The sequence below is a fragment of the Anopheles ziemanni genome, chromosome 2, assembly GCF_943734765.1.
Source record: "Anopheles ziemanni chromosome 2, idAnoZiCoDA_A2_x.2, whole genome shotgun sequence".
NCBI lineage: Eukaryota > Metazoa > Arthropoda > Insecta > Diptera > Culicidae > Anopheles > Anopheles ziemanni.
In genome coordinates, this window is record NC_080705.1 from 28,973,435 (window position 1) to 28,989,753 (window position 16,319).

The window sequence follows — 16,319 nt, forward strand, 5'->3', positions numbered from 1 at the left end:
GATAAACTGACGAGCGAAAGCGATAAATACGTAGCAGTATGAGTGCTCCTGTTCGGAAAAACGATTCCGTGATTCCGTTCGGATGAACCTTCGACTTCTAAAAAGCGCGAAAAATAACCGCCATTGCTCATGAACATTGTGTGCTTAGAAAGCTCCGAATATTCCCGGGAAGCGGTTCTTTTTCGTTGCCGAAAGGACATATTTCCGAACGCATCACGTCGGCTCTCTGATATCTACGCAGGCGCATCCATGGTTTCGAAGTCCGATGCTGCACAGGTAAGACTAACGCCTTTTTTCGCCCCGGGTTTTGCCGAGCGAATGTAGTTCGTGTTGAGGTAGGACCGAGAGCTTTCGAGCGAAACACCCGGCTCACGATAGCAAGCTTCTTATGTGGATTACTGATGGCCTGATGATGATTTGTTTTCGTCTCACCTCGGACGGTCTTTACCCAGTGACCGAGAGAGTTCAATGATGAAGCCATTAATGATAAGCACAGAGCTGAGCTGGGGTTGTATAAACCCCACATTTTTCTGCTAATGTTGATTCTGTTTTAAGTTCTTAACAAACATAGGCATGGTGGGAAAAAAATTTAGTTTTATAATTAATACATTTTTCATAAGATATAAGGTTTTAAGGCTTTGAGTGAGTTGAAAAGGCTTAATTTATATCAATTTTTTGTTTTGTGGCACGACATCCCCAAGTGGGACAAGGCCGCTCTTCGAGGAGAATTTTCGGTGACCGAGAGACGGTATATTGTAGATCAGTGGTCAGCTGTTCGTAATACCGGGGGGTGCCAGACTCGAGATTCGATCCTACACCTGTGGCGTGGTGTTTCCTCGCGCTACCGCTACGCCATGGGCACCCCCTTAACCGTATATCAATATACGGTTTGCATTATTTAGCTTAAGTTTACTTCGATTTATTTAGATTCCAAGGAACTTGGTAATGACACCATATCAAACAAACACATCGGGAATCCTTCCAAATTAGAAACATAACTGTTTTGAGAGGAGGCATACTAAATTAATAAACATTTTTTTCCAATGCGACAAAACTGCTACAGCCGTCAAGCTGATTGAGTAAGGTCCGTTTCGAGGCTTTATGGGAAATGAATTTGATTGTCATAATTGTTCGAAGGTTTCCAATGGTTGTCGTGCTGGAAAACGAATACTTCACCTTCCGATGGCGCTCATTTCGGATGGGTCACATTTGTCTGAGGGCATAAATGCGGCGAAGGAATACCGCACCGAAGCGAGCTTTAAAACGGGTGTAACTTTTACGTGGCAGTAAGCATCTCATTTTATAGTACAACGTCTGCTGACAGTCCCCAGTACATGTTTGGTGCGGGGTATGATGGCAGGAAACGGTTGTTATCTTGTGCCCGGGGAGTTTTGAAAACCGACCCTATATTTTGACACTCGTGTGTATTTGATGGTCGTCGGCCTTTTGTTAGTGTTTTCGACAGGAAACAAGTGTATTTGCGATAATTTTCAATTGGCAGGTATAGCTCCGCTGCACCTCTCTGCACCGGATGCGGTGTAATAAAAAGGTACATAAAGTGTCCGCGACCTGCTAGCGAAGGTTTTCCACCATCGATATGGTCATCGAGCACAATTGAGCACTTTACTTTACGAACGAAGATATCTGCAAGATATGGTCCAGAGATACTGAACAAGACAAACTGAATAAACATTTTATTTTTACTGTTCACAATGTAATCCACAATAAATCATTCAATTGATGCAAATGAAACATCCAGATGCATGCGTTCCGAAGAGGGCAGGATGGAATGTATAAAAAGAAGTTTTCCATTTTCCGTTATGTTTATAGTTTGCGGAAGGATTACAGAGAAAACATCCATAAAACATGGAGATTTGAGGGAGTTTATCTGTATTTAATTGAACGGCATAACGAGTGTATAAAACGTACTACTCGACTGTATTTGTTCTTAGCCTTGGCTCACAGAAGCTATGAAATACCCTGCTGACTAATGTTCCATTACTTATTTAAATATTACCATGCATAACAAACAACCCAGTGCATCCTACATGCACAAACACTGATAGAAATGAAGGTAAAAAAAAGAATTTATGTTCAATTTATTACACGTAAACACAGGATATTACAGGTGTATTGTTTGTATTGTAACCATGGACGCATATCCGGTTTCTATGAAATTGCTCATGATAAATAAAAAGTTGTTTTTCTTGTATTTGAAAAGATTTCAATGATTATTTTCAACTTTTTACAACTACTGGTCCAAAACTGCTAGTAAAACATGTGTCCATCGCATTACCAAAACTTTCAATGAAGTGAAATGTTTCAAAATTAAAAATTCAATTACCAACAAATTTCAGCTGCAAGCACGCAAGTTCGTGTACCATCAAGAGGGGAGCAGAGAAGAAACGGGACAGGCAACGCTCAGATGAGAATGCTTCATCCAACAACTTTTGCCTTTCAACCTCAACACCGCCGAAATAATTTTCCTCAGACGCATCTTGTCAAAAATTTGACCGACGGTCTGAGGAAAGGACAAACGAAAACGAATGACCATAATAAGCAAGTGAAATTGAACCTAATTTAAATCTTGGAAAACTAATTTTGGACCGCTACAAAAATGCTTCGTTATTCCGACTTTTACCCTACGGCAGGAATGCTAATAAGTGTGCAAGTAGAAGCCAACAGGTCGGCTCAGGCTGTAGGGAGTCTGCTTGAGGCTGATCTGTTGTAAAAACGCAGGTTTACCGTTAAGATGAAAGTTTCAAAAGTTGTTGCATATTCAGTAGCATTTCTTGGTTTATTAATTTTATATTAAAATTCTTGGTACTGCCAATCGTTGGTGAATGTGTGCTTGTAAGAATTTATCACATAATTGATTACCTTTTCAAAATAACACATAATTGACTAACGAAATTTAGCAAAAAGTCACCAATCAAAATGATTTCTAACAAACATATTCTTCTCATACCCTAGTTTTCTGCTGTCTGCTGTTTAAGTTTATAGCAAACCAAACTAACCACAAAAATTTTTTATCTAGCTCATTGGTTTAACTGTAATTCTGTGAATTTTTTCACGCCTCCTTATTTTGAAAAAATTAACGGAAAGGTACTCGTTTCAATTTAATTACGCAAAACCTTTGATAATTCGAATATTATTGCTAAACCCACTCAGCGTGAGCTCATGTTGGCTGCAGCGATTTGGTGCTGGAAAGAGTTGTTTACTAAATCAATTAGACTTTTTCGACCACTTCCATTCGGCAAAAAACCGAAACAGGGAAAACAAACCGAACTGTTTCCATTTTTCAAATACCCTCGACTGCGCAGTCTATTCCTAACGAAACCTTCTTGCTCATATGATAGAGAGTTTAAGTTTTCCCTGCCACCTTGTTTACCCACGGAGGATGGTGGAACCGGACGATGTTTAATAATTTTTTGCAAGCCCTTTTCCTACAAGCTACCGGGACTCATAATCCCAACACAAGCCAAGAAAGATTTCCTGTTTGCTTGCTTTGCTGCTAATCGATTTTATCGCCGTCATATTGTATCGGCCCGTAGCCGATTTTCCCCATCGATGTTTGCTGCTCAACGTGGATCGTTTAAATCGACAGAATTGAACCGTTCGTACGTTTGTTAGTTTTATTTTGTTCTGTGAGAGGGATGGTGGAAAACAGTCCGTGAAGTAAAGCTGAACGTGATCGCAACTGCAATAACAACCAATATTGCTGTCCCTTCTGCCGACCGGAGCAACCAAACGGGATCATCTTACAAAGTGTCGAGAGTCATTAAACTTATTAAGCAGAATGATCTGATAATTATGTAATTCGAGTAATCTCAATTGCAATTGCTCTGAGTCCAGCGCCTGCTTTTACTCGGTGTGCGACTAAATTACTGAAAACGAAACGAGAGTCAATTTGTTTGTGCCGCCTAGGATTGTGTTGGAACATGGCCTCAGACGAATACGTGGTTGGAGATGTTGGAAGGCAATAATACTTTTGCCAAAGTGACAATAAACTAAATAGAAAATCAATAGAACGATAGTAAATGTTCGTTAGTTGGACACATAGTTGGAATCTGAATAGTACAAAGTTCAACGTTACATGGTGGGTTTCGGGATTGGTGATAATATAATGTTTTCTAAATTCAAAATTACACTTTTTTACACGCCCTAAGCGCTATATAAGGGGGTGCCCATGGCGCAGCGGTAGCGCGAGGAAACACCACACCACAGGTGTGGGATCGAATCTCGAGTCTGGCACCCTCCGGTATTACGAACGGCTGACCACCGATCTATAATATACCGTCTTTCGGTCACACAAACTCTCTTCGGAGAGAGGCCTTGTCCCACGAGGGGGATGTCGTGCCACATAAAAAAAAAAAAGTGTTATATAAACTTTAAATGCACAATGCTATTCTTACATTTTATCAATCTCTGATTGCTCAATTTTTATGTATACAAAAATGTGAGTTTTCCGAACAATAACTCCATCAGTTTTGCCAAACTAGCCATTACTTGTGGCCGTAATTAACCATAACGGTTCGGTATGTTGTGGTTTATTTAATTTTTGTTTTGGTTTTAGAACTATTCCCTGAGTTCTACAGAGAACAGAGATTCGTAAGAGCAACCTTCAATGTCCCTACAAGTCAAAGGTTCGACATGCCTGCTGTGGTGGTATGGGCAGGACCTGGAGAATTTATCCGTTATTCTTTATGGATTGAACCAGTCCAGAAAAGTTCCAATCAACATTCCTATCTGTTTGCTTTAAAAAATCATCTTTTCAACCAAATTCCGATACTTTCATGCATTTTAAATATTCGTATAGTTTATTCTTCCTTTTCCTGCAAAAAAAATATGCTACCAACATCCATAAACGTACCCAGGATTTCTATTTTTGCAGCTCTCGACGAAACTTACACCTGCATAAAATGGTTGGTTTCTGAAAAATGTTCAACTTCAATGAGTCTGCACCTATTTCATGGATATTTCTTTCTGATGGAATTGTCAACCGACAACAGAAGCACCATCACAAAGGAATGACAAAAAAAGTATAAAACGAACCACCAACAATGTTGGAACAGAACAAGGAAAACTGCCACGTCCATATCGTTTGTTTTGGAGCATCCCTTCATCACAGTCAACGTTTGCATAGATGGGCATAAGAGCGAACTAGAGTAACCAAACCGGTGGGTTTATTTGATTGATGGATGCAGGAAAGCGAATGCTCCAACCAATTGGTATTTCCACAAATTTCGGTCGGATGTTGGTGCTCTATTAAAGCCACAGAAAATGTATCAGTTTCGATCAACTCTTACTCAAAAGCGCCTTTTCTAGAATCGCTTTCTCGGTTGCTTTGTCACACCGGTTCGTTTTCAAATGGCCAATGGTACAGTGGCTGCGTCTGCGTTTACGGAAAACGACTAGACATATTCTAGCGCACACATGACTAAATGTTGTTTGAATATACGGGACTGCAAAGGACGATTTTTTCAACGTATTCCTGGTTAATCGAACAAGACTGATCCGACCATTACACGAACACTCGAGAAATAAATATCAAATTCATCCACATTCTTTCGATCACCTGTTTTTGATGGCTTCGTTTCCATTGCATGTTGCTGGAGCCTCCAGTTCTGCATTGAATTTTCCAGGTCACGTGTGTGCGATGGTGTGCAATACAGCAAACGTAGAGTGGTGTAAAAAAAACCACTATCACTCCCGTAGCTTACCCATTTATTTTCTATTCCATTTGACCCAAAACACGAAAAAAGGTCCACTTATCTTTTCATATTTTTCTGCTGACGTTCAAGGGCAGAACAATCTGTCAATTCGTCATCGTTATGCTATCGTTATGCGTTATGCGTTGAAAATGTAATGGATAAAAATGGAGCATGAGTAAAACTTCTTACTGAAAACACATCCACATACACTAGAAATAACGTTGGAGTGACAAGTGAAGGAAAATGAGAAATAACATCGGAATCACATGAAGTATAGAGGGCAATGGCTTACTATATAGGTGAAGCAATCACTTTTCAGTACTAGGCAGAGAGCTTTTGCAAACAATAAAACTCAACTTTACTTCTATTCTGGATCAAACTTTAGCCCTGCCTTCTTTTTCGTAAAGCATTCCTAACGTTCTTCGGGAGTAATTGGAGTAAATAAAATAAAACACCAGGCGTCTCCATTACCATGCCCACCCATTAGCAATGTTCTCTGCGAATATACTGGCTGTTTTTGTTTATTAATTTTCATGTTTTCAATGTCATGGCTGCAATTTCCATAACAAAAGTATTTCATATTTAATGATGAAGCGTAATTTTTTATTAAGATAACTTTCATTGTTCCAATATAAAGGTATTCCTGCAAACTTTAAACTTGTTCGTTTTACGCAACATCAAATCAAAGGAGTACAAATTATCGGTTATTAGAAAAGAACCGTGTATTTTCACAGGTACCAGGCTTAGTTGGGAAAATTTCAGAAATTTACGCGCACCACAATAACTTTCATTCTGCAAAGAATACATAATTCATATGCGATGATTGAAATTTATTGTAATACCACTGGGAGGGACGAATTCACATGGTAATCCTCTATCGTATAAAAACTTTGTATTGCTACTTCGTTGCTTCGTTTTCCGTTTGTTTAACCAGCAACTTTAGCACTCACATGTGCAAATCATGGGTCACCCGTTATACTTTCAACCAATCAAAGTTTCAACAAGTTTCAAGCGTACATCGTACATAAATATTCCATTCTTGCTCGAATCAATTGAGACTATGCAGCAGACAAAATAAGTCGATACGACCAGTCCATTTCATTCGCACCGCATCGTTTTGGCTCGAATGGTCACGTAGACCAATGAGAACGATTGATTATGTATGCAAATTATAAGTAAATGTTTTCGCTCGTTTCTCTGTTTAAAACAGTAAAAAAAATACCGTACAGTGGCAGAGATACAAAAAAAGCACTTGCCCGGTCCCATTGTTTTTTTTTCCTAGTAATACTAGACAACTAACGTCAGATAATTGACAACGGTTTGAACAAATCAGCTTAGGGTTGGAAATATAACGTTTGAGAAAGGTACCTAGGTGTCTGTTAGAAAACAAAAAAAGAAACAAACCGTTTTACTTACGGAAAGTTCTCAGAGGGACTACTTCTCTGTTGGCTTCTTTTTACCTTTCTTTTATATCATTTGATGTGAGGGTACAAACGAAATACTACGTGAAAATGCCGCTAATAAGGGAAAGCATAAATCTTACCCCTGTAGCGTGAAGCGCAACAAATTTGAAAGCTTTCCAAATAAATTTGCTGGTGCGGAAAATTCTGCGACCCATTTGTGTCGTTTTATGATCCCCCGCCAATAAAAAAGGTGATTCATTCACCCATCTTGGCGCACCCGTCGTCGGCTTAAACGTCAATGCGTCAACTGAGTTTGGCTGCTTGAGAGATGCCCAACGATTGGGGAAAATTTTGAACACTCTGCAGACACCGTTCGAATGCCTTCGTAACAATTGACGACGGTCATTCGGAAAGACCTAAGTAGATCGTTAGAGCCGGGAATTTTAAATGGTTTGGGAATTTCTGTGAGGAAAAAGTTTCCAATAGTCAAACCACTCTACGCATGACGCAGGAAAAAGTTTCAAGTAGTCAACACATCTACGTGTGACGTAGGGAGCATCTTCCATGCTAGAAATGACAAGAAATGCTTCATAGGTGATTTTAGAACTTAAATTTTGAATCTATTACTACCAACATTTTACAAGATTCCACAATTGCACGCACAAATATTCCTCTAAGCTTGCTAAAGCTGATTAATTTAAAGCATGAAAATTGGAAAAAGTTAAACGATTTGCTCTTCCTATTTGCAACTGTCACTGAAATATGCATAACAATGCCTCATTAGTTTTTAATTTTGAGTCGATTTTTCCATATGATTGCTTCATCTCGTCATCATTCATATTCAGTAAAACAGTAAATGAAAAAAGGACATTCTTTTATTCCAGTCATAGCTGGCGCATTCCTTATCCTGGCTGGGGATTTCCTGGCCTTTTGTTGTTTATTGGCCGTGCGATTAACGTTCTGAGTTATTAAATGCAGAAAAAAAAAACAATGAATCATGACAACAAAAACTGTATCGTGGGGCTAGTTTATTTGGAAAATATGGTTAATTTTGCTGCTTTCGTTCTTAGGTATCAATATGTAATCTTTTAAAGGTTCCAGTACATCAACAATGACTATTTTACAATAGTTTTCCATTTGCACCTTACACAGTTTTTGTTATGTGTTATAAACATAAAAAATCACTTTCAAAAAAGAATGGAGGAGGAAAACAAATCAAACATGAAGTAATGCACTTTTTTTCGTCTGAAGAAAACAATATCAAAGTGCCTTTTCTACATTGAAGATATCCATATGCTGACCTATAACTATTTTATGTATGCATATGAAAAATTAAAGTACAATCCTAAGTTGATAAAATCGACAAGGCATTTCCAAGCACTCTCCCTCCCGACCGTCTATCGTCAAAATCCGAATACTTTTTAATAAAGTCATAAAAACCCCTAATTCCCGGAACATGCACTAACCACTCGTTTACTTGTTTTTACACCCAAAATGCGGAAGAAAACTGGACGCAACCGTCGTATGCTCTTGCGCCCGGAATCGATTGCCATGGATTTCGGGTTTTTATGGTAGAATAAAAATATCATCAGCTTAATCACCAGTCCATAAAAAGTCGACGTTAACCATTAAACCGGAACATAGCACTGCTCCATATGGTAGGAGTCTGGCTTGTGAGTACCCACCAAAGGAAAGAGAGGGTAAGTAATACATAATACAAAAAATCAACACCCATACTCTCTATCCTTCCATTATTTTAATCGGAAAAACATGGACCGCTTAAAGGCACTGTCAAACTGTGAAACAACAGGCAACAGCGACACACTAAAACAGAAGCTTCTACCCCTTGCACCCGATGTGGTCATTAAATTTTCATATTCTTTATTGCATCCCACGCGTTCGATGGTGGCGAGTTGATTCAGCAAGTCAACAGATATCGAGCAATCCCGTCAACCCGTGGATTGGTATGATGGTTGGCCACTGTTCCTGGTTTGTTTTCTCTTATCCACGGGGATTCCTGAACGTTCCAATTGGAGTTTAATCGAGTCAGTCTATGCCCTCGGGTTCGAGGAAGCGGATTCAATCGCTTCCTGAAGCGTATATTTGGGTTAAGTTTTTCATTCACCTATAACTTTACCAATTCTACAAATAAATTACGAGAACAAAATTGGTGACATTATCCGCGTCAAGTCATTTCATGCTCTACTTTAATTCAACATAGGATTAGTCTGTCCATTGCTAGAACCGTTTAAAACTTCATAATCCACGTGACGGGTTAGATCGTGGTAAAAAGAAATGTCGTAACGGAAAATAACCGATCAATTTACTCAAGGTTAAAATTTGTAACAACCTGATGTTGCATGTCTAAAATTTACTTAACATGAAATCTACAGAAAACTTAACATTCATTCTGTTTCCAACACGTGCTTTGCTCTTTTGTACAAAATGGAGACGCATGGTGATTCAAACTACTTTAAACTCCTTACAGTTTTCAACTAAAGAGAAAGATTAAATTTACACTCCGAAGAGTTTTATGAGACGCAGTTTTGTTTATAATTGCTGAAAAACTAACGAATGGAAACAAGCTAATGATGAACCAGAATTAGAATTAGAAATCGTTAAAGCCAACTACACCCCAAGATTCCGTGCTAGGCTACAGGTGGTTCATTATTTATGTTAGTTTGTATATATATGTGGTTTATCAAGTGTTAACTATAAGGTAGCACATTCCAGATATCACGTAGGTCACGGTTGTTACAGTATCACGACTTTCGTTTCGCCAATTGGTCAACGTCGCATAAGGGAGCATCTAAAACGGTAGTGAAAAAGAGAATAGTGTACTTACTCTGCTCCATTGTCTGTGTTGCGAATGTGTATGAGATTGTTTGTTTGCATAGTTGATAAGGGTCACCGAGTGATATGCGACACTTGTGCGATAGAAGCTCACGCTCACGAATATCCATGCAAAAACTCGCTTTAGGCGAAGGAAACAGGTCGGGTCAAATTGCCTTTATCTGTGGGAGAAACTCCCTTTTTTGGGAATAACTCTCGATTCTCAGGCATCTGCTTCGGCTACATTAGGGAACCTTCGTTAACACGGACGAGTTAAGGTGCAACAGATCAAAATGAAGTACTAGAAAACTAAACAATAATTCGCACAACCTATCCATGAAAGAAGGCATTCTTATAATAAATTATTGATTTTATTGCTTGCTTATAATGGAGAATACTTTTAACATTATTGATTGATGATTTATAAGGCAATGAAAAGTTTCAGCATTTACGATTTAATATTTTCAAGAGTCTCGAAAGAAGAACCGAGAAGTTGAGCAAGTTTCTTCAAGAAATTTAACTTTCAGAACAAAACCTGATCTTCTTGCGAAGAGAGACGACTTTTAACAACGCAAAACACCGCGAGCAAAACCAAATTTTTTGATCAATTTTTCCCAAAAAAAAAATCATTAACTTCTAGTAAAACATGTCCGTCGATTATCAAGCGATTCGCGACAAAAAAAAAATAAAATTGACATCTATTCTAATACACAGGGCACATCATCCAGACATGGATTTTGGAATACCTGGAGATAATTATCAGATGGAGCAGATAAAACGGGCAATCATTCGGGGACCTATGTGTTTGTTCCTTTATGTTCAAACAGCTCCACTTGAAACAAGGCAAAGTGTTCGTTCAGCCGAAAACATTATAATTGCGCACACAATTAACGGCCAATCGATGTTGATCGTTGCAAATTAGATCGATTCTGGGGTTGGCAGGATGCGCGTCTTGTCGGATGGTTGAGCTTGCTTTGCTAAAGAAAATTCCGTTTCGTAGTGTTGGGCTATTTGCAATGCAAATGTTGTTTGTCAAACGACCACTTGTGTGAAAGAAGGAAGTGTCATTGAGGAAGGAAGGGAACGTTAGTGTGCATGCGTGCTTCATTCGATGGATGCACACTAAAACAATTTCCCAGCAATGGAAAGGTGTGGAGTAGAACGGTATAACCATGTTGTAGGATAGTTCGTGCATTAAATTGCATCATCAACGACGTCTCCTTGTTGTCTAGGTTTGTTTTAGCTTGAGCAATACATTAATTTCCCGATGAATTGGTCTATTAAACAGGCAGGTTGTTGCACCGACGGCCTCTAGCTGGCAACAGGACATTCTCGGTTGCAGTCTGAAGGTGGCACGTAACTCACTGTTTTAAAAATGGAACTTGAGGGAGTTTGTCGCCAGGAACAGGCAGGGTTCGAAAGAGCGGCTTGAAATAAACCGCAAATCGGCTGCATTGGAAAATCACGCCGAAGGAAATCGGGACGGGAGGATCGTTGAGAACGCTGAAGCCAAGAATGTTGACGCCATCATCGTCATCACGGATGCTCTCCCTCTCTCGAACCGGGAATAGGATTCCCTTGGGAGAAATTAGGCTTGCTTATGCTCGTTTATCAGACAACCGTTTATCGCTTACGGCGCACACCTTGTTCTCCGCTTCCATTTCGACACAATCTGCACAATCCGTGCCGTGGATGTTATCACGATGACGTTTAATCTAATACATTCGATACGCCAACTCTCACTCACAGACACCCGTCAAGACGGACCAGGAAATTCTACAGAACTCCATGCTCGAGGATGACCCGAACTCCAACACCATCCTAACCTGTTCCCGCGGCAAGGAAGCGTCAGACGACAGTGGGCGAACGACGGATGAGAAGCGGCCTCGTTGGGGACCACCGTACAAAGGGGCACAGGAACTAGCGAAGCTGTATAGTAGTGGTAAGTTTCTGATACGAATGTGTTCACATGTCGGTGTCTCCCTCCTTGAATTGGATATGTCATCGCCTCAGTCCCTAGGCTTGAATACCTCTTTAGCTCACAATCTCGTTACGTCGCGCGAACGAACTGTTTAGATCGCGATCCCAGAAATCTGAACAAGGGCCACTGATGGCATAATTATGTGGTGCATTGGGACGCAACTACCTCCCGTGCCCCTGGTTTTTGCTCGTGTTCCGTTGACCTCATCCCTCGATAAGATCTAGAACAATGGCGTTGACGAGTGTATCGGGCGTTTCGCGACCAAGGAAGAGTAATATATATTAATACCTCTTTAGCACTGCATCTGTCACTTGCACGAGTGTTCCGCAAATCTCAGCCCGTACGTCGAGTCGGAGATCGGGGGTCTTTGCCTGATTGAATCACCACCGACTCGCTGACGGTTGCCCAATGGTTAGTGACGTTATTAAATTGTCAAACCCCAAAGTGCCTCATTTCTACTCTCTTCTTGAACTCCTGCAGGGAGAAAATTCCATGTGGTATTAGTTAAGCCACAATCACATGCTTCTGTTGTGACGATTGAATCAGAATAGCATCATGTAATTGCAAAGCCATTACGGTAAATCCAACTACAGTTGAATAATATCTTGTGCTACAATAATTGTCCATGGCGATACTTGCCCCAACAGGTCAAAGTTGTTTCTGTTTTGCTTTTTCTCCTTGGTATCGGTTATAACATTAAGATGCCCGTTAGTATATTGTTACCTTTTATCCTTCACTTCACTTATCATGACCAAAAAAATGATCGATTCATAAAAAATACATTTCGGCTGTACTTTCTATTGCAGTTTTAACTCAAAACTTTACATCGCCTCATAAACCAAACTCCTGCCAGTAGTGGTGCTTTCAACTTTCCCTTTGGATCACGGCCAACCAAAAGACCGTCTCTTCTAGGTGCTTAGTCGTACGGAAAACTTTTCAACTTGGCCTCTTTATTTTAGTACGCAAAAAGGTCTTCAATTCAATTAAATTAGTTCCCCGCTTCTTTGACGGTATGAATGACGTATAAGAAGGTTAAAGTTCGGGCAACAGCAAAGTGTAAATTACGGAGAAAATTTACTTTACCGTTTTAATGGAAGATCATTTTAATTGTAAGATGTTTGCGTTGTAACAAACATAAAGACTAAAAATTTTCGCCCATTTGCCAAAAACTTCAACTATCTTTTGATGGGCAAAGTAAGTTTTCGATACCTGCCGGATTGGACGCTTTAAATTGATCAGTTTTTATAATGAAATTTACGAGATTAAATACTATACCGCCGAGAAATTGTCTAAATAACAGTGTCAAAAAGAATAATGATGAAGGCATTTCCAACCGTACTGTAGCCCAATCCCGGGGGATATTAAGTTGCTGTTTCATTTATTTGCACCAGGTATTTTGTTACATAATTAATTATCATATCAAGTTCCTCGAAAGCTTTACTGCACAGTTGTTTGATTATTTTTGGATGTATTCATACGGTGTTTCAAGGCATAGCTCATGATAGTACAGATTTCATTTTTTTTAACCATAGGTAATTTGTGCATTTTATGATCATTATACATAGGCTGTTTATTGGTACACAATTTTTGAAACAATTTTTTCCCAACTCAACTCAATTTGTCATGTCTGACAGGATGACAAATCGCTTTCGCTGCTACTTTCATTTTCAGAAAAACCAACCCTGGAACTCGTTTGCCTTTTCATCTGCATCAAAACTGCGACGCTTTCGGCATGCGATATCGGTTCCGGGTTGGTGCACTGGGGTGACGACACCTGACCCTCGGTCGATCTGCCATCGACAAGAAACACCAAAGAATATCACTTTTTCGACCATTACTCAGACTGTGTTCATTTAGATCTAGATAGTAGACAGTTTTTTTCATTGGCGCTAAACCGAAGAAATCCGATTCGAAGCATTGTGTTTAATAAGGCGTTTGTCTTTGCTAAATGGTTGAGAAAACTAGCATTGAACATTTTTGTAAAATTTATTCAGAAAAATTTACCTCCACTTCAAATGTATTTAAAAGTGTTAAGTGTTAAGTGATTAAGTAATCAACATCGCTATAACAGGTTGTCAACACGTATTCAGATCAATTGCGTTTTTTAAGTAGAAGATTATGTCGAACCTTGGTGAGATTAATTAAAAATTGAAAGAGATACATCAAACCTTTATGTTTTCAAGTTTTGTTGTGTTATGTTTTGAATACATAACATTGATGGAAAGTAATTATAAAAAATGTGTTTTCTCGAAATCCAACACACAACCTTAAAATGAGATTATTATCATACGTTGAATCTATACCATGTGCCGTTTTTCACGCAATTATAAGTAATTCATATGGGTATGAAACCAGCTGCTCACTAGAACAAACGGATGTTCCAGATTTGTTGAACATTTACGTTTCATTTGGTGCACAGAATTCATACGTTCATGGTGGTAGCAATAGTCTGCTCTATTGCCAAAATTTCCTTTTTCAGCATTACAGCTAGTTGTTGCGTGAGCGATTCAAGAATGGCCACTGTAGAAAGCTATCAGAAGCTACTGAAAATGTTATCCATTAGCTCAAAAATTGTTGGGGCAGAGATTTGGACCGCACCAGGCAGATACCAGCCTGCATCTTATTATCTTTTTTTTTTTTTTTATGTGGCACGACATCCCCTAGTGGGACAAGGCCTCTCTCCGAAGAGAGTTTGTGTGACCGAAAGACGGTATATTATAGATCGGTGGTCAGCCGTTCGTAATACCGGAGGGTGCCAGACTCGAGATTCGATCCCACACCTGTGGTGTGGTGTTTCCTCGCGCTACCGCTGCGCCATGGGCACCCCCAATCTTATTATCTATGCTTCCAAATAATAGTGTACTTCGTGAGTAACATCTACACAATGGTGAAGTATTCTACCGATTATCAGCACCTGATGAAAATTCTCGTTACTGTAGGAACTGCAGTGCAGGTAAACGACATAATTTACTCAAAAATAATATAAAGTTTTAAAAAACTACTCATTCCAGCTGTACGTCAAGTTTTTTGTTGCAATTAAACGAGGCTTCGAATTCAAAGAGTTTACGGAATCAGTTGAGCAAGTACTATTGGTGCCATTTCAGTGTGGGAGCCCGAAAGAAGTTGCTGTCCTGCAAAGAACGGGACGTGTGATGTGGTTTATATTTCGTTTGCTAGCGATCAGTTTCTCATGCTCGGGATTCGTGTTTGGATTGTACCCATTGTATGCATATTACGCCAACGATACGGTTATGCCACTGTTTCTTCATGAACTTCCGTATTACGATTGGAGCACAACTGGCGGCTACGTAGTCAACATGTTATTTCAAGTAAACATCTACACATTAGGTGTCGTAGGTGCAACATACTCAGATGTCTTATTTATTTTGTGTGCATTGTATTCGATGGCTCATGCCGACATTTTTATCTTACATCTCCACGAGCTGGAGGAAATATTGAATGATCCAGCATTTTCGGAGAATGACAACTCAGCGATGGATATTAAGTGGAAGCAGTGCATGTACGATCACCAACAGTCTGTCAAGTGAGTGAAAAATGTAAAACACACAATTCAACCCCATCACTAACCAGTTTTGCCGATTTTCAGGTTTTTCAATACCGTTGATGATCTTTTTAATGTCGTGACATTGGTACATGTAGGAATGGGATTATTTTCAATTTGCGACGGAATGTTGTTGGTTGCATTGGTAGGAGAAAAGTATTGATGGTTTCGTAAAGACCAAAGCATAAACTAACAAACCATTTCTTTTTCATGCAGACCGATTGGTACGCTGCATATTTTTTCCTGCTCATTATATTTTTTCAACTTACCTTATACTTCTTAATCGGACACTATGTAGAGCTGAAGGTACATTGTCGTGATAATATTGCAAAACTTGTTGTATTATTTTAATGAACCAATTTCCAGGTGGATGAAATGTACGACACCATCAACTCAGTGCCATGGTACAAGCTCCCGGTTAGCAATCAGAAAGAGTTTGTCTTTCTTCTCAGCCGCCAACAATATCCACTAACACTGATTATTTATGGATTCGCACCGCTAAACTTTACAACTTACATGACTGTAGGATAATAAGCAAGTTTGAATTATTTTAAGAATGTAACGACCTTTTTCAATTTCAGGTTCTACGAGGGCTGTATCAGTTTTTCGTTATTATCATGCGGTACGTCAGTTAAAGGCTGCAACAGATATACCTGATGATACTAATTTACATTGAACTGTTGTTGTTGTGTGCTTAATAAATTTAATATCAAACATTTCTTGAATAGTTTATGTTATTCCTGCTAAAGGATATGCAAAATCATACGAAAAGAAATAAACATTGAAAGTCACTCATAACAATCTTGTACAGCATGAAACATCCATTA

The 16,319-nt window shown here is 39.2% G+C and overlaps 1 protein-coding gene across 1 annotated transcript; it reads left to right on the top strand.

The window, feature by feature from the left end:
- The first annotated feature begins 249 nt into the window (after positions 1–249).
- On the top strand, positions 250–16,127 carry LOC131293327 (putative odorant receptor 83c). Its single transcript, XM_058321407.1, has 8 exons — positions 250–276; positions 11,699–11,891; positions 14,783–14,883; positions 14,942–15,474; positions 15,538–15,637; positions 15,709–15,798; positions 15,859–16,014; positions 16,074–16,127. Exons 1-8 carry the CDS (start codon positions 250–252, stop codon positions 16,125–16,127), a joined length of 1,254 nt encoding a protein of 417 aa, XP_058177390.1.
- Positions 16,128–16,319: the final 192 nt, after the last annotated feature.